Below are 24,148 nucleotides of genomic sequence, written 5' to 3'. Positions count from 1 at the left end.
CCGGGTCAATGGTACTGAATATCTATTATTTTATCTGTCGGTAAACTAGTTAGGTGCATCAGTTGTGTTCGACCTTGGTCCAGTGTGGTATGCTTGAAAAGAAAACCAGAGGGAAAGAGAAACCAAGCGAGAAATATAATTGTATAGAAGCCTTTTTGGATTAACAAAAGGGTTGCGCAAGTCGCTGTCTTCTTTGGCTTGGGAAACCGAAAGTGACGTACAAATACAAAGCGCCTTGCATTACTTAGCCGCCAATAATTGGTGAAAATGAAAGCTTTCTTTGCTGGCTAGAGAGAGCTGGATCGAAGTGCTTATTTTTCGTAACACAACCGCAAGCTTGGGTCAACCGGCCCCTCCTCTCTCGGTGCATTTCAACATCGTTGTACTCTATCAAGCAAGTGAAATGTCATTTCCTCGGTCATATATCATGCTTCATTTCTCCTTATCTTCCCTCTCTTTTCCCTTCGTTGATGTTACTGTATAGGAGAAAAAAGAGGAAGAAGAGGGGGCACAGAGTTTCTGCTCAATAAAAAAAATCAAAACAAATGTTAAAAAATACAATTTTTGGGGAGAAATATTGACAAAAGTTTTAAGTGCTTGCAAAAATTCGTAATGAAATCACATTCCTAGAAGGCGTGGAAAAAATCGATACTCTGAAAATGCTATTTTCAAAAGCATTTTGGAGCACTGAATTTGTTTTTTTTTTTTTTTGCCACGGCTTACAGGAATGTGATACCATGACTATTTTTTGCAAGCACTTAGAACTTTTGTCAATGTTTCTCCTAATTTTTTTGAATTTTTTTTATTATACTATGCTCAGGAGCAGAAAGACACTTTCGAAGAAGAGAAGTATTCTATCCTCAAACGGTGCAAAGTAACAGCGGTGCTCGGAGAATGATGGTACCCTCTTCAGTATAAACGGTCTGAAACATTCAAGATTTGGACTGACAACAAAACGAAGCACCGGAACTCTTGCACGCCACAATTATTGTCTGGCCAAACTGCGAAGGCTTGACACGTCGGCTCGACGCTGCGGTGATAATTCAGGATGGGAATTGGCCGGGTCGGCCCGCTAGGTCGCTGACCCGGCCCGAAAAATCAAGGCCAATGGGCCGTGTGGATCGGCCTCGAACCATAGTTGGGTCAATGGAGCCGGCACCGACTGACCCAATGGGTCAGCAGGGTCGACCCACCACCGAGGCGTGAGTTAGCAGCTATGCGTACTAGTTACTCGGGCATGCACGTGTTTTGTTGTAGTTCAGGATGGGAACGGGCCGACCCGGCCCTGGCCTTGGACCTGGCCCTCATGGTCTCAGGGTCAATTTATGAGGCCACGGGTCGACCCATTTTTAAAATGCCAGTGGCCTTGCTGGCCCGATGGGTATATTGGGTCGGCCCAAATTCTAGTTGTTATCTACTATCGCAGGATTGCCTCAAAAAAATATACTATCGCAGGTAATCAGATATGTCGATTAAAAAAAAAAGGTAATCAAATATGTTGGGGGCCGATCTCACACGCGCCTGCTGCGCGCGCTGTGATCCGCCCGGCCCGGCCATGTCTCCGCGCACTGCACGGACTTGCCAGCAGATCCTACATGTATGCATGTTACACGTTCAAAGGAATTAGCTAGCTGAACTTAAAAAAAAAAGGAATTAGATAGCTACGCACACGGGCACTAACGAACTAACGACTCCACTACAAGTGATAATATCCGGATTCGGCATCCAAATGGCTGATCAAGGACACCAACAAGGTCTGATCCCGATCGATGGCTTTGCATCCAGATGTCTAACCTTCAGGTCCAGGCAACAGATAGTTGCTCCTCCATACAGCGAGTACGTACCCCAGCCATCCTCGTCGTCTCCTCACTCCGTTCCTTTTTCTTCCTCGTCATGTACGCGACCGTGGGAGCCACAACTGTGATGTTCTGGAGCATTGTACTAGTACTACATACTACTACCAATACGACTGCGAGTATACATACATACATCAGGTCACATTTTACCCTGCTAGCCTCTTAAATACCCTGGCATGCAAGTCCATCGCAGCAGTCAGCGAAAGGACGAGCACAAACTGAGCCGGAGCGGCGTTTGGAAAACAAGGCGGATTGAGTTGGAGTCAGGGTACGCTTGCCCGAAATACGCACCCCTCGACACCTCGGCAAGTCTGTTTGCTTCAGCTGACAACATTCCCGGCCGCAACCAAAATTTCGGCCCGAAAACTTGAGAAACCCAACCATCATCAGTTCAGATTCAGATGAAAGAAGAAGGCAATAATCAAAGCAGACAGGGACTTCTTTTCCCTTGGCGTCCCATCCCATCCAAATCAACCAACAGCGTCTCGTCAGCTGAAAAAAAATACTCGGCCCGCAAAAGTCCAAGGGAATATCAGCGGCCGCGCTAGGCGACAAGGCGCCTGCCATGCTCGGCGCCCCGCTTGAGTCCACTCGCCAGATGCCGCGCCAGCCCCCACGTGTACGACAGCGATCCCTCCGCGTCACCCGTCAGGGTAACCTCACCGGCGTCGCCCGTCAGCCGGCCGGCCCTCCCCCACCCCCAACTTAATGCACCGCTCTCTGCTCCCTTGCTTGCTCGCCTCTCCTCCTCCCTCTTTTTTATACTTGCTCCGGCCGCCTTCATCTGCTCTCTTCTCCCCCACCCTTCCTCATCAGCTTCCCACGCAAGCCCGTCGCGTCCACGACCGGTGGTTGCCGCGCCCGCGACTGGCCGGTGGCGACTGCGCGCGCGCGCTTTTATGCTCCACGCAGCTCGCTTCTTGGACTCTTGTAGCAGCGCGGCTAGCGGTGGTGCACCCGGGCCCGGAGCCAAGATTCTGCAGCTGCCATGGAGGTCGACACATCGTCCGCGACGGCCAAGAGCGGCGGGGCGCAGCCGCATACGCTGCTGCCGCCTCCCGGCCCGCCCGCCAAGAAAAAGCGTGCCCTCCCCGGCATGCCAGGTGATTATCTAATTAACCTGTTGCGATTGACCAAAAGCGCGAGCTGAGGCTGCTCGCTTAATTTACCGAGCGAGGCTGATGATCTTGGTGTCGCACGTGCGCAGATCCCGACGCGGAGGTGATCGCGCTGTCGCCCAAGACGCTGATGGCGACGAACCGGTTCGTGTGCGAGATCTGCAACAAGGGGTTCCAGCGGGACCAGAACCTGCAGCTGCACCGGCGGGGCCACAACCTGCCGTGGAAGCTCCGGCAGCGGAGCGGCAAGGAGGTGCGCAAGCGGGTGTACGTGTGCCCGGAGCCGAGCTGCGTGCACCACGACCCCTCCCGCGCCCTCGGCGACCTCACCGGCATCAAGAAGCACTTCTGCCGCAAGCACGGCGAGAAGAAGTGGAAGTGCGATAAGTGCTCCAAGAAGTACGCCGTGCAGTCCGACTGGAAGGCGCACGCCAAGACCTGCGGCTCCCGCGAGTACCGCTGCGACTGCGGCACCCTCTTCTCCCGGTCCGTCCGTCTCCGTCCCTCCCTCCCTCCTCCCCGCCGCCGCCAATTTGCTCCTTCCACTCTCCATTTACTGACTGACTGACTGACTGACAAATTGGTGGCGCTTTGTGCAGGAGGGACAGCTTCATCACCCACCGCGCCTTCTGCGACGCGCTGGCAGAGGAGAGCGCCAAGGCGCGCGCCCCGCCGCCGGAGGACGGGAGCTCCGGCGCGGCTGCCCCGCAGGCGCCACCACCAGCCGCTCCGGTGCCACTGCAACAGCTGCCGCCAGCGCCGGCCCCGGCGCCCGCGCCGCAGCAGCACGAGGAGCAAGGTAATGATGGTCAACGCACTACTGTTCCTCCGTCCATTTTAGCTGCTCTCACTCGGGTCGGGTCAAATTTGACAGTACTGGACGTACTGCCGCTTTGACCATTGCGTTAGTATGTTTTGGAGCGTTATGGTCTTTGTAAGATTACGCGACGGGGAAGAAGGATCTTACTGTGGTGGATTTTTGTCTGGAATGAAACCGAGACCGAGAGAGCTCTACAAAAAAATGTAGTTTTTGTCCGAGAGCTAGGAGGAGGAGCAGTGACCGAGTACATACATACATGTTCTTGCACGCCCGCATCTCGAAATCCAATTGATTACTAGTTTACACACGCGTTAAATTCATAGAGAGAGAGAGAGAGAGAGAATTCAGATTCGACTTTGGGAGCATAGTGATCCTACTTGGATCGTGTAAAGTGCCATGTGAGTTGTGAGTTCTGATTAGTGGCTTTGTGATGCAATCCCAGTTGAAGTGCAGAACCTTTCCGGAGTTTGGACTTTGGGAACTTCGAATCATCATCAGCCGAGAAAGAGAAAAGTTGCCCACGAACACACGAAAAAGAGCCCCATCATGACTAGGCTCGCTCCTCCTGTTGCTTTCCGGCCCTGTCTCTCTGTATTGCACGAACTTTTAGCGCGTAACATTTACTCTCTTATATTATCTGCGATCTGAATCTTGCTGCTGATTTGCTGAGACTTTCTGTTTGTGCTTCATGCAGAGCGGGAGATCGGCGCCGCGCCTGAGCCCGTCGTGTACACGCCGCCGGCGCCGCTGATGCCGTCCCCGCCCTCGGTCAACGGCGCCAATGTCAGTGCCAGCACCAGCAGCGTCGCGGCCACGTCGCAGAGCCTCCTCGGCAGCATGTTCGCGCCGTCTTCCGTGGCCCAGACGGCGCAGTATCCGGAGCGCGCGCTGGCAGCCAAGCCCCCGTCGCTGTGCCTCGCGACCGACGCCGCGTCCGCCCAGTTCTCGGCCCCTACGGCTGACCGGCAGCAGCAGCTCGTGCAGCCGCCGCCGTCGCCGTCCCCATCGGCGCACATGTCCGCCACGGCGCTGCTTCAGAAGGCGGCGCAGATGGGCGCCACCTCGTCGAGCTCCTCGTTCCTGCGTGGGCTGGGCCTCGACATCTCGTCGTCGCCGCCGGCGTCGACGTCGTCAGGTCAGCATCAACAGCAGCACCACCACCACCAGCAACACCACCAGGAGCCCATGCAGATGCAGTTCCCGGAGGGTTCGCTGCAGCAATGGCCGCCGCGGTTGGAGCCCGAGCCGGCCCCGATGATGTCGGCCGGGCTGGGCCTCGGGCTGCCATACGACTCGACCGGCGGTCCGATGGGGTTGCCGGAGCTCATGATGGGCCAGTCATCACTGTTCAGCGCCAAGCCGGCCACGCTGGACTTCCTGGGGCTGGGGATGAGCCCCACGGGGGCGACCACGAGCAGGGGCCTCCCCGTGTTCATGCAGCCCATGGGCGGCGCGGTCGGCATGGCCCGGACCGGCTCCGGCCCTCCAGACACGTTCGGCTCCGGCCGGGGCGCTCAGGCCAAGCCGTGGGAGAGGAACCCGAGCAGCTCGCCGATCCTGTAAAAGGACTGCTGGGAAAGTAGTAACACGTAGCACAGCAGCTGTAAAATGCTGCTTGTGTCTAATTAGCAGCAGCTAGTCGTCAGTCCTTGGCCGTTCTTTTGTTTTCTTAGGTCACAATCAAGAAAGTAAGTTACTTTTGTTCCTTTAGGCTTCAGCTTAGTACTAGTACGACGCCTGCCCTGAAGCAAAGTTTCTTTTGAAGTTCACAGATCAGTCAGTGTCTTCCTCCATCAGCTCTTCCCTGCTTTTGTCGTTTGCACTTGTTTCGCCTCGTTTGCTTCCTTGTTCTTGTCACCTTGCTGCCACTGGCCCCTGCATTTAAGCGCGGCACTAGAGCAGCACAGTGCGTAAGTGGAATTTAAGTCCGGTGACCACCTGACCTGCTGCCGGCCTTCAGCTGGGAGATGATAAGCATTCAAACTATGCCCCAAATGATTTTGGGCCTGCGTCGCGTCCTCACCAGATTGGCACAATTTTCTGCCCCAGCTTGCGATGGTTATGAATGCTGCTAACTTGTGTGGGCGCCAGGTGCATGCATGGGTTGGTGGTCGATGCTTTAAGTAGCTTATCTCACTCACCTTAGTCAGGTGTTGCATACTTTTGTGGAAGTAGTAAGAGTAGTTGGGTGCATGACGAGCTCCATCAATGGCCGGCCTCATCTTTCAGATAATTGTAGTTGCATCCTAAATTTCATGTTGTGGGGGAAATGGCGACTTAAATCCATGATTGGCGACGTGCCTGTGATTTTTAATGTGATGGCGCTGGACGGAGTTTTCTTTTTTTGGGGGGGGTATGATTAGGTAGACGTCCTCTTCCAGTACAATGTCACCCTGAATAATTGGCACCACAAGGAAGCGTAGGGAAGCAAATACTCTGCAGCGGCAGGTCGTGTTCACATGGAATAATTGGTTGTTAGAACAGTGGATTCTGTGAAACGATCCAATGTTTTTTATTTTGACCCAACACCGTAGAACAAAATGTTCTACGGTAAATAAATTAAAATAAATATAGTACAGATACGTTACCGTTCCCCAAGGGAAAGAAGAAATAAAAGCTAGTAAGCTAACCAATGCCTGCTCTAGGAATGAAACCCATGTTTATATATTATGATCTATCCATTGGGCAAATCGAATTGCAAATTTTTGCTTGATCTTATGTAAGGAGCTTTAAATCTGAAGTTTACGACACCGGACATCCTTACGTGCAAGTCCAACCGTGCAAGCAAGCTTAGAGCATCTCTAGCCGATGTGTCATATTTTAGATCATCAAAATCACAAGCATCGTATTTCCGATCATCAAAATCACTATGGACGCAATCGCTCAAAGCTACGAAAAGCTTCAGAGCTCACGCGCAAACTCATAATCGCTATAATACACCCTAAACGCCCTCGCAAAAAATAAAGTAGTAATAATACACCCTAAACTTTCAAAATTTCCTTGTGTGTGGGAAACGTGTGCCAATGCCACATAGCACGCATAAATTCATAGGTGATATTGCCATCAAATGATCCATCGAAGGTGGTTCTACAAGCGAAACTGAACCAGGACTACAAAGGATTTATATATAGGGGCGGAAACTAATTGCGCTTCGACTTAAGTGCATATACAAAATTAACTGAGAATGGCGTTTTGGCTCTCGGCCTCCATAGAGGCCATTATTATTTTTTTAACAATTCAGTTTCAAGAAAACCTGGGTTTTTTTTACAAGTAAACAAGGACTTGACGGGTATATGTGTAAAATTTCAGGATGGAATACGTTGAAATGTAACCTGTACAAAAAGACAATTTCATGGTCTCGAAGGATGAATAGTAACATGTGTTAAAAAACCCCGGGTTTGTCTTTTTTGCACAGCCCTCATTTCAACGCATTTCGTCCTGAAAATTTACACGCTTGTGCACTATGCCTTCATCTATCTCTTTATTTATTTTCAGTTTTTTTAATGTAAAAAATATGATTTTTCATGAATTTGGAATTTTGCATTTTCTAATGTAAAAGCAATTTCTGAAATTAGCTATAGTAATACAGCTGAATTTGTTGTGGCAGTAGCGGCGGAACATGTCAGCGTTGGACATACCGGCGTGGAATGTGGCATTGCGGGACACCATTGTGCTGAAACGAGCTAGGGGAGCCTCGTCCCACTTCGTCCATGTGTCATTGTCGGCATCGGGGGTGGGCGTGCGGTCCAATAGGTGTTAGGTGCGGAGTGCGGTATTGTGATCTTCTTTGGCGCAGAAATATGCCAAGGCAGCCTCGCCAAACACTTGCCATGCACCATCGTCACGGCGTCGGGGACGGGCACACAGTTCTTAACCTCCTTGATGTCCCCGAGCGACCTCCATGGCGAGCTTGAAGTTCGCCCACGCTGCTTCCTCGTGGTGCACATCTTCATCTTCGTTGATGGGTGGGCGTTCTTCCTTGATGACGACAGCCATGGGATCTCGTGTTGCGTGATGCGTCATTGAGAGGAGTGGGAAACTTGAGGTGTGGAGGGGCATGCACACGAGCGGCTGGCGGCAAGGAATGGTGGCGGGAACGGGCATTATGGCAGCCGATAGACGGCGTGTGGCCATCAAGGGGTGCATTTCCCGGGAGGAAACACAACTATGTCATTGGTACGGGCGTGGAAGAGATGCAAGAGAAAGGATGATGGCGGTGAAGTTTTCGTTTCACGCGGGCGGTTTGATTTGGAGCGAGCTTCGTATCTACCCCCACGCACAGCCTCCAAATATGCGGGCTCGAGGAGCTAATGTGGAGCATCCTCTAATTAGTATTTTGTTGATGGCGATCCATATGGCGCATATGCTAGAGTGGGTTTTTGAGCCTTTCCGTGCTTTTTATATACACATAAATTATTTTTATAAAGAAGAAGAAGGGATGCAATAGTCTAAAGACGAAGCGTTCAATAAGGATTTAATGCAAGTGCACCGTTGACGGCAATGATCATTTCAACAGTGAACGCCAGATCACATGTTTTCAGCTTAAACATGGAATGATATTCCGGTCACCGTCTTGATGAGCAATCATTTGTGGGTTGCGCCATCATTCGTTGAATCCACCGTGGTGTACTACGGAATTAGCAGCCAACGGCCAGCACCAGAACTTCTCTCCAAGGTATACCAAGTTACCAACTACTCTTCCGTTCACTTTTGTAAGACATTTTAGACAGCACCTAAAACAGTTCAATTTCAGCTATCCTAAACGACTTACAAAAATAAACAGAAAAAGTACCGGAGATCAACCTCGGATCAAACCAAATTAGTTCTCCACTACTACCTCGCACGCCAAGCTTACAAACAGCCACGGGCGGCCACCGCGATCGGGGCCGTTGTTCGTTTTGCTTGGATTTAACCTTACTACCTTTTCTTCGAGAATCGAGTTCGATCTTTACCTGCCCGCGTTCTGAACGATCTTCCTGCTCTGCCATGAAGCAGTCGTTGGGTTCCGTGTAGGCGAGCCCTCAAGTTTGAGCGAGGAGTCTCGCCTTCCCCGTGAGCCTGGCTAGCTTTTCGCCTGTGCTCGAGTGCCCTGCCCACTGGCCACTGCCCGGCATGTGACGACGCCGGAGTAGTACTGTACTGGGTTGATGATGGCTTTGGGACTGCTAAAGTCGGAATCTCGCATAGCTGCAGGCTGCCGGCTAGCTAGGGTAGACCACGGCCTACTACAGTATAGGCAGGGTGGCCGATGCAGCAAAGCTTGAAATAGTCGTGTTGCTGAACTCTGACGGTATGCATGCTTGTCCTATCGCTTGCTTGCTCGCTTGATTAGGTTGGTATGTTTGACGTTTTGTCTTGTACAAACGCTGGTAGGAATATTAATTGAGAATTTGACAACCAATGTACGTACTACGGAGTACTTGCATGTCTAGGACATATTGTGGGAAATGCATGCATGGCGTTGTAAGGCCAACTCGATCGTGCAACCCTAAACGGATATCTGGTTTGACCGGATTTTGTTCTTTTGGGTGGGGTGATGGGGCGTGTCTGGGCCGTATTCTTTGGCCCCATCTTGTCCGCCTTCATATTTAAAAAAGAACAACGTTTCAAATACCAGCGGCACTAGTTTAGACCAGCGGCCTAGTTCACGCCAGCGGCCTACACGTCCTCGTCGGCAACACAGCCAGCGGCCGGCAACACAGCCAGCCTCCAAAATGAATGTGTATCTCGCCGGCAGACAACCAGCGGCCCAGCGGGCGGGCGGCACCCATGCCAGCCTCAAAAAGAACGGCCACGGCCGATCGGTCGACCTAGTTCAGGCCGTCGGTGTCGAACATCTCCTCCTGCCTGGCCTCAAACCAGCTCCTTGTCTTCTCGCTCATCTTGGTCAAGTCCACGCGAGTGTTTGACAAAAAACTACCAGAATTGGGGCTTCCGTCCCACAGAATTACCACTTTTTTAAAAGTGGCTGATAATTACCAAAAAATTGGAAGCGCATGAGTAAAAACTACCAAGTTGACCAATTGACCGTTTTAGAGCGTTTAAACCTGTTTCTGACAGCTGTGGCCCACATGTCAGGTGGATGCCAGCGGTGACGGCTAACGGCGCTCCGTCCCAGCCGTTAGAGCCGCTCGCTCGTCGGTTGCACCTGGTCGACCGGGCCGCATCGGACCAGTATAAGCTGGCCGACCGGGCTCGTCCCCACCTGCTCCCTCACTCTCCCCCGAGCTCACTCCCCACTTTGCTCTCCTCTGCTTCTTCTCGCTCTCCGGCGACGCCCCGACCGACCATGCCGTCCTGGCCCAATAGTAACGAGACCTCGGACGACGATGACGAGTTCATGAGCGAGTTCAACAACATGCAGATGGAGTATTTCGTAAGTCAGCTAACTCTATCCTCTCCTCTCCTTCCTGTGTGTTCTAGGGTTAGGGTTAGGGTTTGAAGATAATTGAGATTTCTTCCATTTAAGTTCATATATGTGAGCTGTAGTTGATACATATATGTTTTTGCTGCTGCAGCAAACTCCTGACACTGTGATAGACCCAAGCTTCTGTGGGCTTGTGACTGAATCTGACAGAAGGTGCATCCTGCACAGGCAGAGGGCAGGCAAGTTTGTGGCATTTGAAGGCACTGACACTGGCAGGAGATTCATCGGATGTGCTACTGAGGTAATGGACCAAGTTGGTGTGGATTTGATTAGCTTGATTTTCTGCTATGTAGTGGAAACAGAGTAGCATTTAGTTGTTGTTTTTCTAAATTTTCCTTAAGTGTGAAAACTTATGTATGTCTGGATATTGTACTTGTAGCAGAGAGCACTGGAAACATATTGATGTGTTGTATTTTGAGTATAGAGCTAGCTAGTGTACAATGTATAGCACATGTGTTTATGATTTGTTATTCTGAATTTGCTTGTTATCTGTGGTGTTCACTGCAAATATAATTTGATTTTCAGGATGGTGTGAACTGTGGTGTTCTAGAGTGGGTAGATGCCCCCTGGCCTGTAATTATGCAAAGGTGCTTAACCAAGCTCTGGGATATGTATCATGAGCAGAACCTTGGTAGAGCCCAGGATAATGAGGCTCATGGGACAGAGGTTGCAAAACTACAGAAGGAGCTTGATTCTCTGGCCAATCAGTATAGCCAGCTGGTGGATGATGTGTCCAAGTTGTTTGATTATCAGGATGGAATCAAATCTCATGACATGGATTGCACAAGCCAGGCAATCAATGAACTGAAGGAGAAGAAGAAGCAACTTGAGGAGCAGGCAAAGATTGAGCTTCAAATGGAGAAGCTTAAGCTCAAAAAAGAACAGAGGTGCATCCTTCAGAGTCAAGCTGATATAATCCAAAACACAAGGAAGGCCATGAAGGAGATAGAGGTGGACAGAGACCACCTTAAAGAAGAGAAGAAGAAGCTGGAGAATGTCATTGCTGAAGTCCTGAAGGTTGGTCATGGGTGCAAGGAAAAGCTGGACAAGATCAAGGAAGTTGTGACGGAGGAGTGAAGTGGCAGCTCTGGATGGTAAGTATATATGAGGCCTATATATATAATTGACCTTGCTATGTTATCTGATGCAAATATGCATCTTAGCTAGCTATAATACTATATATGAACTGCCTATGAACTGTCCTGGTTTCAGATCATTTTGGGGATTTGTTTTGTGGTGCCCATGGCACTGCATGTGATCTGTAATGCTTTAAGATATTAATTGCCTATGAACTCCAAGTTGTAATGCCAAGTATGGATAGTAAGTTAGCTTATGAACTATAGTCCATGATGATGTTAAATTTCTATATTTGTTTTCGTAATCTGTTGCATCCAGTACTGACCTATATATAGCACATAGATAGCACATAGAATTATCTGATCTTGGATACACCAGAGATAGCACATATTCTCTGTAACATAGATAGCACATATTCTCTGTAACATAGATAGCACATAGTCTCTCTAACATAGATAGCACATACATGCAAATCAAGTTTCAGATAAACATAACTGACGATACTGAACTTGTGAACACTGACGAAACTGAATTAGCTAACACTAATTTCAGAGCAGGTTTCAGAGATAGGTTCACTTAGGCAACATAAATAACATTGGATCTACTGCTCATCTTTAGGATTTTCTAAGCGTGCAGAGCGACGCATGATTTGCTTGATCTGCCTTGGATCTGTCTACTTCTGCACTTCCTCCTCTTCATCGTCTTCGTCGATGACGATGATGGGAGGGGGACGGCGGCGAGCCTGCTCTGCAGGTGGCGCAACTATCTGCAAGTCGTCGTCGTCCTCTTCCTGCACTGCTACATCAGTTGCAGCTTGTGTCGGAGCAACATAGCGGTGGGCTTCCCATCGCTTACGCTGGCCATCATCGGAGGACTCTGCCTCTCTCATTGCCCATAGTAGAGTGTCGATGGGCAGGATACCCTTACCTTTAGTTCCATAGCTCTGCTGCATGCACTTCTTCTCTTGAGGCGTCGCCTTCTTCTGGACTAGGTCAGCAGCATCTACTAGTCCATCCGCGTTGTTGTATCTCGTAGCTATCTTCATGTAGTCCAGGAATAGATCCTGGTCACCGCGCACCGAACCAAATAGCATGGCAACCCAGCCCTTGCCAGTGGGGAATGGGTTGATCCATGGGTCTGGTGTGGAGGAGGAACCAGCCATGGGTGCAGAGAGGATGTGGTTGTGAGAGAAGTGGCGAGTGAGGTGAAGTTGCGGAGATCTAGTGAGGTTGATGTTAAGTAGTTGAAGAAAGAGGAGACGTAGTAAAGAGAGGTGGAGTGATGCAGTAAAGAAGTTGAATTCAGTGAGACTTGGTGGTAGTTGTGCTGTAGTTATTGCGTGGTGAAACTTGTGCTGTTTAAAGTTGACAGAAACTTGTGCAGATTCAGAGGCAGTGCACAATAATTCAGATTCAGAGGTAGTTCAGAGCAGGTTTCATTCACATAGATCAACCATGCTAACTTAAAACATAGTACTTCGCAGGATCACATACAATTGATCTAAGTTGCTAAACTTAAAACAGGTAGATCATACACTGCAGCATCATCATCTACATTGCAGCATCCTCAGTACTAACGCAGCAAGCGAAGACGCTCTGAACAACGAACAGGACCTTGGAAGCTCTGTTTTTTGGCCTTGTTTTTCTTGCTAGATGAGCATGCTTCCTCCTCCTGCACTGGTGGCCGCTCCAGCTCCGGCAGCGCCTGCTCTGGCTGCATCTCCATCATCCTCATGAGGGGCAGCACTGGCAATATGCGTTCAGCTAGGTGATCCACCGGACGCAGATTCAGGCGGTCTTGGTACATATACCAACGGGCTCGCTGAAAAGGGTCCGGCGAATCCCTAGCTTCACCCATTGCCCAGATGAGGTTTTCAATCAAGGGGCGATGGAGGTCAGGCATGCGCTCCCTCTCCTCGTCTATGGCGGCTGCCCTGACGGCGAGCGCTTGGTTCTGCAGCATGGTAGGGCTGCTGAACCAAGAACTCACCTCATGCGCATACTCCAGCCTCTTGGCGTCGCCGGCACACAGCTCCCGTAGGGCCCTATGCCAACCCTCTCCAAATGCCATCACCGGCGTGAAGGTGGTTTTTTGGATGGGAAGTTGGATAGGCTAATGGTCGAGTAGAAAGAAAGAGAGGAGAAGTGGAGACTACACGTTTTGGGTGTTGTCTTTAAAGACATGGCTGGCCACTACTTGTGTGTGGATGCTTCTAGACCTACATTAACTACCATGAACCACCACGCACAAATGATTACAGAGCACAAATTAAGAAAATTCAGTTAACTTCACATACATTCAGAGAAATTGATAAGAATTCATACAAGCTGACATTTATTCAAGAGAGAAATCCATAGCAAGCATTAGTGAGAATAGATTCACCACGCCGAATCAAGAATTCTACTCCACCTCGCCCTGGTGACTTGATATCGATGGAAGTTTGCCCTCTCTCTAGCCCACCAAATGATCAGCTCGTCAGTGATGTTGGTTCCAGCTGGGAACACCTCGTTGAACTGCCTCACGTCGTTGGAGTTGCGTTCTGCCATGATTCTTATAGACAACACAGAAGGGTTCGCCTTCTTATAGACAACACAGAAGGCTTCGGGAGTTTGATCCAATAACAAAGCCCAATCAAAGGCCCATTTTCACAGGTTCAGACAAATTCAAAAATAGCCAAACATGTTTCAGAGCACAGAACAGGTTCAGACAAATTCAGAAATAGCCAAACATGTTTCAGAGCACAGAACAGGTTCAGAAAAATTCAGAAAGTGCCAAATAGGGTTCAGACCACATAATAGGTTCAGACAAATAAATAAAGTACCAAACAGGTTTCAGACCACAGAATAGGTTCAGACAACTTGACCACAGAGCAGGTTTCATCTCAGCTTACCTGTCACTTCAGTAGTTACCACTGCAATAGAAATAACCTTTTAATTTGGAGCTTGTCATTCTCTTCCTCTTGGTCCCAACTTGATTATCTGAAGTGGTTGCAGCTCTTGGAGCAGTGAATCCATGAGTCCTCCCTCTACCTGCAGGCCTACCTCTTTTAGTTCTTGGTGCAGGGCCTGGTGCAGATGCAGAAGGGCCTGGGCCAGATGCAGAAGGGGCTGGTGCAGATGCAGATGGAGTTGCAGCAGGAACTGTTATGGTTCTTGCAGTTGCAAGAGGAACTGTTCTAGATGAACCAGCTATGTCTTCATAAAATGCCCTATTTTCCTGCTTGTAACACATAACATTTCTTTTAAAAATTATTTTTGGATGAAAAAGTATGTCTAGAGGAACTAAAATTGTTATAACAGGTTCAGAAAAATTACCTGATGTCCTGTCTTCCTCATCTGAAGCCTAGGCCTTAGAGTGTTGTTGCAATTTGTATACCTATGTCCCTCCAAACCACAATTTCCACAGGTGATAGTACCCATCCTACTAGTGTCTCTAGGAGCTGGAACCTCAAACTCACCCTTCCTCCTTGTTGTCTGCTTTTTCCCTGCCTTTTCTTTGAACACAGGAGGCTGGATATCTGGAGTGTTTGTATCAGGCCAGCAATCTGGACCAGGGACAGGGAAAATTATTGCTTTGTATGCCTCCAGGTACAGTGGCTTCTTGAAGAATTCATTAACATAGTCTTCAGGATGGAGCTTTTGCTTTGTCAATGCAGATATGGCATGACTGCAAGGAGAACCTGTCATGTCCCATCTCTTGCAGTCACATGTACATGTTTCCATGTCCACAAAATATTGGTTTTCTTTGCTTGTTACTTGCCAAATTGTCTCACCAGCTCTGTCAGCCTGGCAGTGCTTGGCATACTTTTTGTTCTCTTCTAAAATCTCTGAGTAATTTGGTGTGATTGTCCACCTGCATGTCTGCAACTTCTCCCTAGTCTGCAGCCTCTTTATCATCTGCTTGGTTCTAATCCCTTCAAACATTGTCCTTATTGGTTTGATCTAACATCAAGTATCATCTTGTTGAAGACTTCACTAAGGTTGTTCACAACTAGATCTGTTTTGCAAGTATGATCCATAGCATACCTAGCCCAAGCAGAGGCCTCTATATTTTTAAGCCATTTCCAAGCATCCTCAGACTGTGCTTGCAGAGCTGCCATCCCTAATTCATGCCCATGCCTAGTGTAAGAGTAGCTAGCCTGGTCAACACACTGCTCTAGTTCTTTGCTTCTATACCCAGCTACTTGGAAGTTTGCATATATGTGCCTAAGACAGAATCTTTGAGGTGAATCAGGGAACACCTCATTTATTGCCTTAAGTAACCCATATACATTCAGAAAACAGGGTCACACATGAACACACTGAAATAATTCAATGAAGTACTATACTATAGCAGCAATGATCAATGATTTACTTGCTAACCTTTTGCCTGTCAGATATTATTGTGTATGTTCCAAATTTGTTACCACTACCAATGCAACATCTCAGCTGAGTTAAAAACCAAGTCCAACTTTCTCCATCTTCCTTGTCAACCACACCAAAAGCTATGGGGTAGATGTTGTTGTTGCCATCCCTTCCTGTGGCAGCAAGAATTTGCTGTCCAGTGGTTAACTTGATGAAACACCCATCAAGCCCTGGATGCAGTAAAACGTTAGCTACAGGCCAAATATGACCCAAAATTCAGAACAGTAAATTCAACAACAATTACCTATAAATAGTCTGCAACCATTCAGAAACCCTTCCTTTGATGCTGCCAGACAATAGAACATGTACTTGAATCTAGGAGTGGGTGCAGGATTTTCTGGGTCAACAAATGTTGTTACAATACATCTGCTCCCAGGGTTTGTGTCAAGAACAGCTTGAAGATAATCCCTCAGTCTCAAGTATTGTTGCTTGTGGTCACCTTGCACCACATCAACAGTCTTCCTCCTTGCCCTATATGCCACACTTCTTGAAACATCAACTGAAAACTTAGTCTTAGTCTTTTTTATTAATGCATCCACATGAGCTCTAATGTCATCTCTCAATGCTTGTTGTACTGATTTGGACAACCACTTTGTAGTAACCTTTGTGTTCTCTGCACATGCTCCACAAGTGTGCAGCATATCACACTTCTTGATGCAGAAAGTTTGCTCATGAGCTATCTTAGAGGGACAGATATAAAAATCACATCCATGTGCTCTCTCTGAGCACCAAACAATAATCCTATCAGGGGCATTTCTGTGTTACTGGAAATTCCTCAAAGTCCTGATGTGAAAATCCCTAAGTGCATCTCTGAACACATAAACATTGGTGAAGCACAGTCCCTTACAAAACTGTTCTTGTGGATCTGGAAGCTTTTCATTGAACCATACCCTTTCCTTCATCTTCTTCAACCTTCTCTTCCTACCACTTGGTAGTTTGAAAGCTCCTTCAATCTCATCTTCTTCATCACTAATTCCAGGATCACCAGGAAAACAAAATTCATCTGCTTCAGGAAACCAGTCTGGTTTTTCCTTCTTCTCAACCTCATGGTGTGATCTACTTGTTGGACCAGGATTTCTCACTGCCTTCAGCTTCTGGACCATTGATCTATTTTGTTTTGCAGCTTCTTCTTCAGAGGAGGAGCATGTATGTAATTCTACATTGTTGCCATCTTCATCAGAAAGAAATTCAGACACATCAGTGTCACCTTCAAAATGGTTAAGGTCAGCTTCTCTCTGAAGATTGTTGTTCTTAAGCTCATCCTTTCTGTCTTTGGTTGCATTCACCAGCATCGTGCAACTTTGTTGTGTGTTAATACAATGTTCAGCAAAATAACTATCTCTATTTTCATCTTCATTAGAAGGCTCATCTGCTCTGACAACTCGTATGTTCACAATCTTTTCCTTATCTAATTGGATCAACATCTGCTGCACATCATCTTCACAACCAACATGCTCTAGACCTTCTATTCCTTTCTCCTCATCAACAACATAGTACATATAATCATAAGCTCCACAGCCCTCAGACGCAATAAGAGAAACCAGAGTAATATATGATATGTCTGACTGGTAAATTCTTCTAACCACATATTCTCTAGCTAGGAAATGAAACCAAATTTCCCACTTTGGATCATCAATACTACAACATAGATTAAGATAGTTATAAGTAAACGGCCTGGACAATATTAAGATTTCTGACAGTAAACTGTTTTTCAGGTCTCTGACAGCTTGGATTCACTGAAAACACAACGCAATGTTAAGGTTGCTAACAGATTTCAATTTACCATTGTGCACTAACAGGGTTGTAATATGAATCTAAGTGTGCAACTAGCCTATATATCATGCTTCTAAAATTAACCTAAAATTACATAAACATTATGAGAAATCAGATGCCATACCTCGCTCCGCCAGCAGGACGAGGAAGCTTGCACCGGCCTCGACCTACGCTTCTTCTCGTCGACGGTACTACAACCGGAGGCGGCCTCACCGACATCTGGGACGGCTAAGATTGCGGTTGGGAAGGCTGTGGAACCACGAAGCTTGTGCTGCCTAGCCAGTTATCAACCTCCGAGAAGCCGGCAACATCGCCTCCCACCACGTCGGGGGGGATGCCTCCAAGCGATTCGGCGCCGGAGTTTGCATCCACCGCCGCCATGAACGCCGCCGGCTAGGGTTAGGAGAAGAGCTCGAGGGAGAGTGAGGGAGTGTGGGGACGAGCGGCCCGGTCGGCCAGCTTAGTCCTGGTCCGACCAGGTGCGACCGCGACGGCCGACTCTAACGGCTGGGACGGAGCGCCGTTAGCCGTTACCGCTGGCGTCCACCTGACATGTGTGCCACTGCTGTCAGAAACGGGTTTAAATGCTCTAAAACGGTCAATTGGTCAACTTGGTAGTTTTTAGTCACGCGATTCCAATTTTTTGGTAGTTATCAGCCACTTTTAAAAAAGTGGTAGTTCTGTGGGACGGAAGCCCCAATTCTGGTAGTTTTTTTTGTCAAACACTCAGTCCACGCTCATGATCGCAAGGGCCACCTCCTTTGCTTTGGTTGCGGCATTGGTGGCCTCGATGTCGAGCTGCCCCTGCCTGGCCGAGACATTGGCGGCCTCGATGTCGAGCTGCCTTTGCCGGGACGCCTCCTCCATGTCGATCTTCCTCCTCTTGGCCGCCTCCTCCATCTCAAGCTTCTTCCTTTGAAGCTCTAGGTATTGCTTCATTTGCTCGTCCTTGCTTTGCCGGTTCTTCTCGTCCCTCATATCCTTTTGAGACATCATGCCATGCAAAGTCTCATGCAAGGCCATGGATGAGGCATCACGTATGTCGTTCACCTTGGAGTTGGTCTTGCCCCTCGGCCTCTTCAACGCCTCGCCATCTCCACCTCCGGCGAACTTGGCCATCTTCTTGCCTCTCTTCCTTTGAAGTTCATGGTATTGATCCTTAAACTTAGGGCAATTGTTGATGATCGTCCAACATCTGGTGACCCCGAGAAACGGGTCTGGGCGTCGTGCCTTAGCGGGGGAAAGCCGGGCAACATAGGCGCGGTCCGCGACGTCGGCGACTGGCAGTGCGGAGGCGGGGCGACCGACGAGTCTGTGCTCGCCGGGCCGATGGCCGCTGCAGGGAAACCGGCCGGACGGCGCATGCCAAGCATGAGGAGGGCGTACGCTTTGTTGACGATGTCCTCCTTCTCGTCGACCTCGGCCTTGCGCCGCGTGCCTTCCCTCGCATCGCGCTCGGCGGCATTGACCTTGACGACCGCCCTTCGGTTCCTCCTCTTCGCCGATTCCGCGTCCAACTTGGCGATCTCCTCCGGCGTGCACTCCGACCGCGGCTTCCTTGGCGCCTTGGCCGCCTTCTTCTTCACCTTTCCGGGTGGGTCGACGGCCAGGCCGCCTGAATTCGGCTGGGCGTCGGCCATGGACGGGAAGGGAGGGGCGGCGGGAGGGACGTGGGAGGGTTTGGGGGAAAATGACGCCAAATGGGGCGCGGGGGGTGGGGGGTTGCTTTGTGCCACCGACACGCAGGCCGGGGGAGGACAAGCGCGCGCGTCCCGCCCGTCCGCGCGCTGTCCGTTTCACCCCAAAATCGACGCAAACTTGGGCCGGAGATGGGTCAAAAGCGGACAGAAAACGGACAAAAGTCCATTTTTGCTTTCGCGTGCTGGCCGTCTTGTTCATTCGTTTTTGTCCCAAACGGACGCGCGCGGACAGGACGGGGCAGCGCGGTGGAGTTGGCCTAATCAAAATGGTAGCAATGGAAGAGTTCCCGCGCTCGTGATCACCGCGACTCCAGCGTGGCGGTTTTTGTCCGTAATGCGCGTGCCGGGGTGCAGTCGCGGCTTTGCCGGATTCTGTGTGCCATCGCCAGTGGAATAGCACAACCTGGACCCACTCCACAGTGCACAACTAGCTAGATACTAGCCTACACGTTTTGCGGATCGGCGTTATACGGAGATGCTATTACTAGACGAAACACAGACGACATGTCATATCCCACCATCCAAGCTCAAAGCCAAACAGCCCCTGCCGGTTGGATTAGCCATCGTCTCAGCATCGTCCATCAAAGTGTCGTGTGTGAAGCACTTTCGCCTGCTCATTCATGCGCATGTCCGGCTGGATTTATGAGTCGTGTGTTAATCGGCTGAATTCTGTCGTGGGCATTGCACTGCTGGTAATCAAAAGGTAGCAATGGAAGAGTTCCCGCGCTCGTGATCACCGCGACTCCAGCGTGGCGGTTTTGTCCGTAATGCGCGTGCCGGGGTGCAGTCGCGGCTTCGCCGGATTCTGTGTGCCATCGCCAGTGGAATAGCACGCCCTGGACCCACTCCACAGTGCACAGCTAGCTAGATACTCTCCTACGCGTATCCCAGCCGCGCTCGGCTTGTCACGTGGACATGCATGCATGCGGAGAGAGCGAGGTCGATGGAAGTGGGCCACCCTACAGTGTGCGTCCTACGACTTGCGTTGAGGCGTAGCATGGTCCGACCATGTGATGCGATCACCATTCAGCGGTCAGCACCAGGCAGTCAGGATTTGTGGCTACGCGAGGAATTCCGGCGCGCCCATCGTTCACACGCGGACAAGCTCAAGCCGCCTGGTCACTTGGGCCCCGAAGGTCTGCCTCCAGATTTGGGTAAACCAATGGTGATCCAATCTGGAGGCAGACCCTTGCTTCTGGCCACCAGAGATTACGATCGAGACGACATGAATTACTGTACACTACATTGCAGTAAACTGCTAGTGGTAGTCGCTGCCGGTGTAGGTCCGGGGGTGGGACTAACGTGAGTTAAGAATGACGGGACCAAGCCACATCTGACGCGCAGAACGGCTCCGGTCCCTGCCCTGCCCTGCCTCCTGGAGATGGAATGGGCGACGCCGCATGCGTGCGGGCCTGTCGCCGAGCCTGGGCGCGCCGTGGCCCGGGTTTCCGCACCGCACGCGGGAAGAGACTTCGGACCCAAGCTACAGCTACAGCTCCTGCTGTCCAGCCGATCTCCCGAAGAGGAATCCTACGCATGCACACGGCCGGCGCGCGCACACCGTCTCGGAACTGTGCGAGCTCGCGGTCGACGACACGACACCGGGCGCCTACGACACGCCAAAACGGGGCCTGTCGCACGCCAAAACCCACGCGCCCCCCGTTCGCACGCGTCAGGGCCCATCGCATGCACATGCACATGCACCTGCGAGGGACCCCGGCCGGTCAAAGGCGACAGCTCGGAGTGAATGCCCCGTCCCCGCACGTCAGGTCGATCGATCGACCCGATCCATCGGAACTGGCCGTAAATGCCCATGCAGCCCCACCCACCCCCACCTGTTCCGTTTCAATGCGCTGCCTGGCTCCGGCCGGTGTCGTCCGCTGCCTCAGGCAACCTGGCCGTGCTTACCAAGTATAGGGAGGGTGGAACGATCATGGATGCATGGATGGGCAGCCATGAGTCATGGGATCGGAGGACAGAGCGTGCCGTGACCACTGTGAGTGTCGTCGTCCTGGACTTCCGGCCGTTCCCTGAGCCTCCCTCCATGCACGGGCTCAGCCGGCCGCGACCCGACGATCTCGACTCTCCCGCAAGATGCATGGTGAACTTGCACGTTTGTTCCCCTCACGTGAACATGCTTTTGTTTTGCGCACACCCTAGCTGTATCGACTTCGATGTTGGGCCCACCTACTCGCCGGAAATATCGATGGGAACAGGATTGCTTTTACCAGCGTGTTCTTATCGTATCAAGCGTTCATGCTTAAATCCTTAAACTAGATTAGATGGTGCAAAGAGGAAGCAGCAAGAACCAAGCTATGTATTACTCCGGTGAGAGATACTATGTACGTAAGCAATGGCGTTATGTTAGAGAGCGCCTGTCCATCTCTCCGCAGGGTGTGTAGGATGTAGGGTGTAGGCTGTAGGTAGAGGGTAGACGATTGCGCTGAAGACAAGATGATATTGGCCGGCATATGATGCTACTTATATCGGGGTAGAGCGTTCTGTATGATACAAGTGACATGTTTTTATATCGAGATTCGTCGTTGTGTGGTTGACTTTGATGCATCAATCATCTACGTCAGTCTAGCTTATAGCGGATTACATAGGTGGGAAGAGTTTTCTTTGATGCGCTGAAAGTTGGAACTTGGACCTAGTGACCTGCTCCAATAAATCAACACTAACTGAATATCCAGTTTAGCGGTCGGCGGATGCTGTCATCAGCAGGCAGGTCGGTCCCGGACTTCAATTCAGAGTTCCAAACTGTAGGAATTTTTTACTAAACAGGAAGCGTTTCATCTGAGTTAGCTCGTCCTGCTCTCTTATGAGATAGCAGAGAATATTAAGGATCTACTTAGACGGAGCGGGGATAGCTCAATTGGGAGAGCGTCAGACTGAAGATCTGAAGGTCGCGTGTTCGATCCACGCTCACCGCACAATTTTGTTTTTTGAAATCTCTTTTACCAGACTTTTAGAATTTTATTTTTCCTTTGTAACGCAGCCCAACCCAGAGTTTTATTATTTTCACTATGTCCTGCTCATAGCGACACCTAGCGTGCTCTCGCGTCAGACGCCTCCCTAAATGGGACGGCCCAGGCATGCAGAAGTCCATGGCCTCGTTTTTCTAGTTTTTTCTCACCTTTTCTGATTTCGTTTGTTTTCTTTTATTTACTTTCCTTTATACTCCGAAAAAGTCTACATAAATATATTAAAAAACACTTTTCATAAAGCATTTGAATATTTTTATTGACTAAGCATTTGAAAATGTTAAATGTGTGTACATAACATGTTTATCATGTATACAAAATATGTATATAAAAATAAAATGTGTGTGAAAAAAGTTGATCATGTATTTAAAATGGTTAATCAAGCATTTAAAAAATGTTAAACAAGTATTTGAAAAATGCTAAATGTGTATAGAAAAAATGCAGACAATGCATTAAAAAATGTCAAACTTGTATTTGGAAAATGTTACAAATGTGTATAGAGAAAAATTGGCCAAGTATTCAAAAAAAATTGTCTTGTTTGATTAAAGTTACTCAAGCATTTGAAAAATATGTATAGAAAAACGTTGACCATGTATTGAAAAACTCCTAAACTTGTATTTGAAGTATGTTCAATGTGTGTGAAGAAAATGTCTCTCATATAGACAAAATATGTGTACAATGTGAGTGAAAAACTTATCTTCTATTTAGAAAATATTAAGCAAGCATTTGAAAAAAATGTTAATCAAGCATCTGATGTTTATTAATGTGTACGGAAAAAATGTTGACCATGTATAACAAATGTTAATATTGTATTTAAAAAATGTTATCAAAGCAGGCAAAAATCTTAAAACGTGTACAGATAAACGTTGACCATGTATTAGAAAAGCTTAACCTTGTACATGAAAAATGTTAATTAAGAATTTAAAAAATATTAAAGTGTGTATGAAAATGTTGAACATGTATCAGAAAATGTTAAACTTGTATTAGAAAAATGATTTTGAAGTATTCAAAAAATGTAGAATGAAAACGAAAAAGAAACAAACGAAACAAAAAATACAATGAACACAAAAATAGAAAGAAAAGAAACCAAAGAAAAAAGAGGATGAAAAATAAAGAAAAGAAACAAATGTAAAAAGATTAAAAAACTGTGAAAACCAATAAAGAAAAAATAATGGTTGAAAACTAGGAAAGAAAGAAAAAGGAAAAACTGGAAAATGAGAAACGAAATAAAAAACCATGAAAGAAACAAAAGGGAAACCGAAGAGAAACATAGATTAACAGAAAAAAAGAAACCAAAAAAAATCAAAGGAAACCAATGCAAAAGTGTGAAACCGAGAAAGAATCAAAGAAAAAACAAATAAAGCCATTGCAAACCAACAAAGAAACAGAGAAAACAGAAGAAAATTATAGAAAATAGGAAAGTAAAGAAAAATAACTAATTAAAATAGAAGAAGTCTTAAGAAATAATAAAGAAAAGAAAAAAAATCAATAAAACCTAGGAATAAAAGGAGAAAACCGTTGAAAGACAAAGGGGAACTAACAAACCAAAGAAACCCGTGAAGAAAGGAAAAACCGATAGATAGAAAAAAGAAAAGTAAGGAAACAGAAAAGGAAAAAAAAAAGATTAATTGGAGCAATGCTACACACACAAACAGTCTTTTATGGGATCAACTAACTGGTTTACCTGGCATGTTTTGGTTGGATAGAAATAAAGTGAGGGGCGTACCCCCGCTGAAATTCATGGGGAAGAAGATTAGTTCGGAAACAGCCCGTAAAAAACACTGTAAACAACCTGTGTGTTTAGTATTGTCGGATAAATTATGCATGCTACGAATAGTCCATTTGTATAAATTATGCATAATCAAGCATTTAAAAAATGTTAAACAAGTATTTGAAAAATGCTAAATGTGTATAGAAAAAATGCAGACAATGCATTAAAAAATGTCAAACTTGTATTTGGAAAATGTTACAAATGTGTATAGAGAAAAAT

The 24,148-nt window shown here is 48.2% G+C and overlaps 1 protein-coding gene and 1 non-coding gene across 2 annotated transcripts; both read left to right on the top strand.

Annotated features, from left to right (window-relative positions):
- Nucleotides 1-2,572: 2,572 nt before the first annotated feature.
- LOC123098387 (zinc finger protein ENHYDROUS) lies at nucleotides 2,573-5,587 on the top strand. The gene is made up of 4 exons (XM_044520360.1): nucleotides 2,573-2,959; nucleotides 3,064-3,460; nucleotides 3,574-3,773; nucleotides 4,489-5,587. Exons 1-4 carry the CDS (start codon nucleotides 2,845-2,847, stop codon nucleotides 5,355-5,357), a joined length of 1,581 nt encoding a protein of 526 aa, XP_044376295.1. The 5' UTR covers nucleotides 2,573-2,844; the 3' UTR covers nucleotides 5,358-5,587.
- Nucleotides 5,588-22,034: 16,447 nt separating this feature from the next.
- Nucleotides 22,035-22,107, top strand: TRNAF-GAA (transfer RNA phenylalanine (anticodon GAA)). Its single transcript has one exon. It is a non-coding gene; the product is annotated as a tRNA-Phe (tRNA).
- Nucleotides 22,108-24,148: the final 2,041 nt, after the last annotated feature.

Source organism: Triticum aestivum, chromosome 4D (assembly GCF_018294505.1).
Source record: "Triticum aestivum cultivar Chinese Spring chromosome 4D, IWGSC CS RefSeq v2.1, whole genome shotgun sequence".
NCBI lineage: Eukaryota > Viridiplantae > Streptophyta > Magnoliopsida > Poales > Poaceae > Triticum > Triticum aestivum.
The sequence above is the reverse complement of the archived record's forward strand: the minus strand, read 5'-3'. Positions and strand labels throughout refer to the sequence as shown.

Excerpts from the sequence above, each read along its gene's own strand:
- LOC123098387 (XM_044520360.1), top strand. The coding sequence starts at position 2,845 with ATGGAGGTCGACACATCGTCCGCGACGGCCAAGAGCGGCGGGGCGCAG. Across the intron at positions 3,461-3,573 it reads TGCGGCACCCTCTTCTCCCG|GAGGGACAGCTTCATCACCC; the intron begins GTCCGTCCGTCT and ends CGCTTTGTGCAG. Across the intron at positions 3,774-4,488 it reads GCAGCAGCACGAGGAGCAAG|AGCGGGAGATCGGCGCCGCG; the intron begins GTAATGATGGTC and ends TGCTTCATGCAG.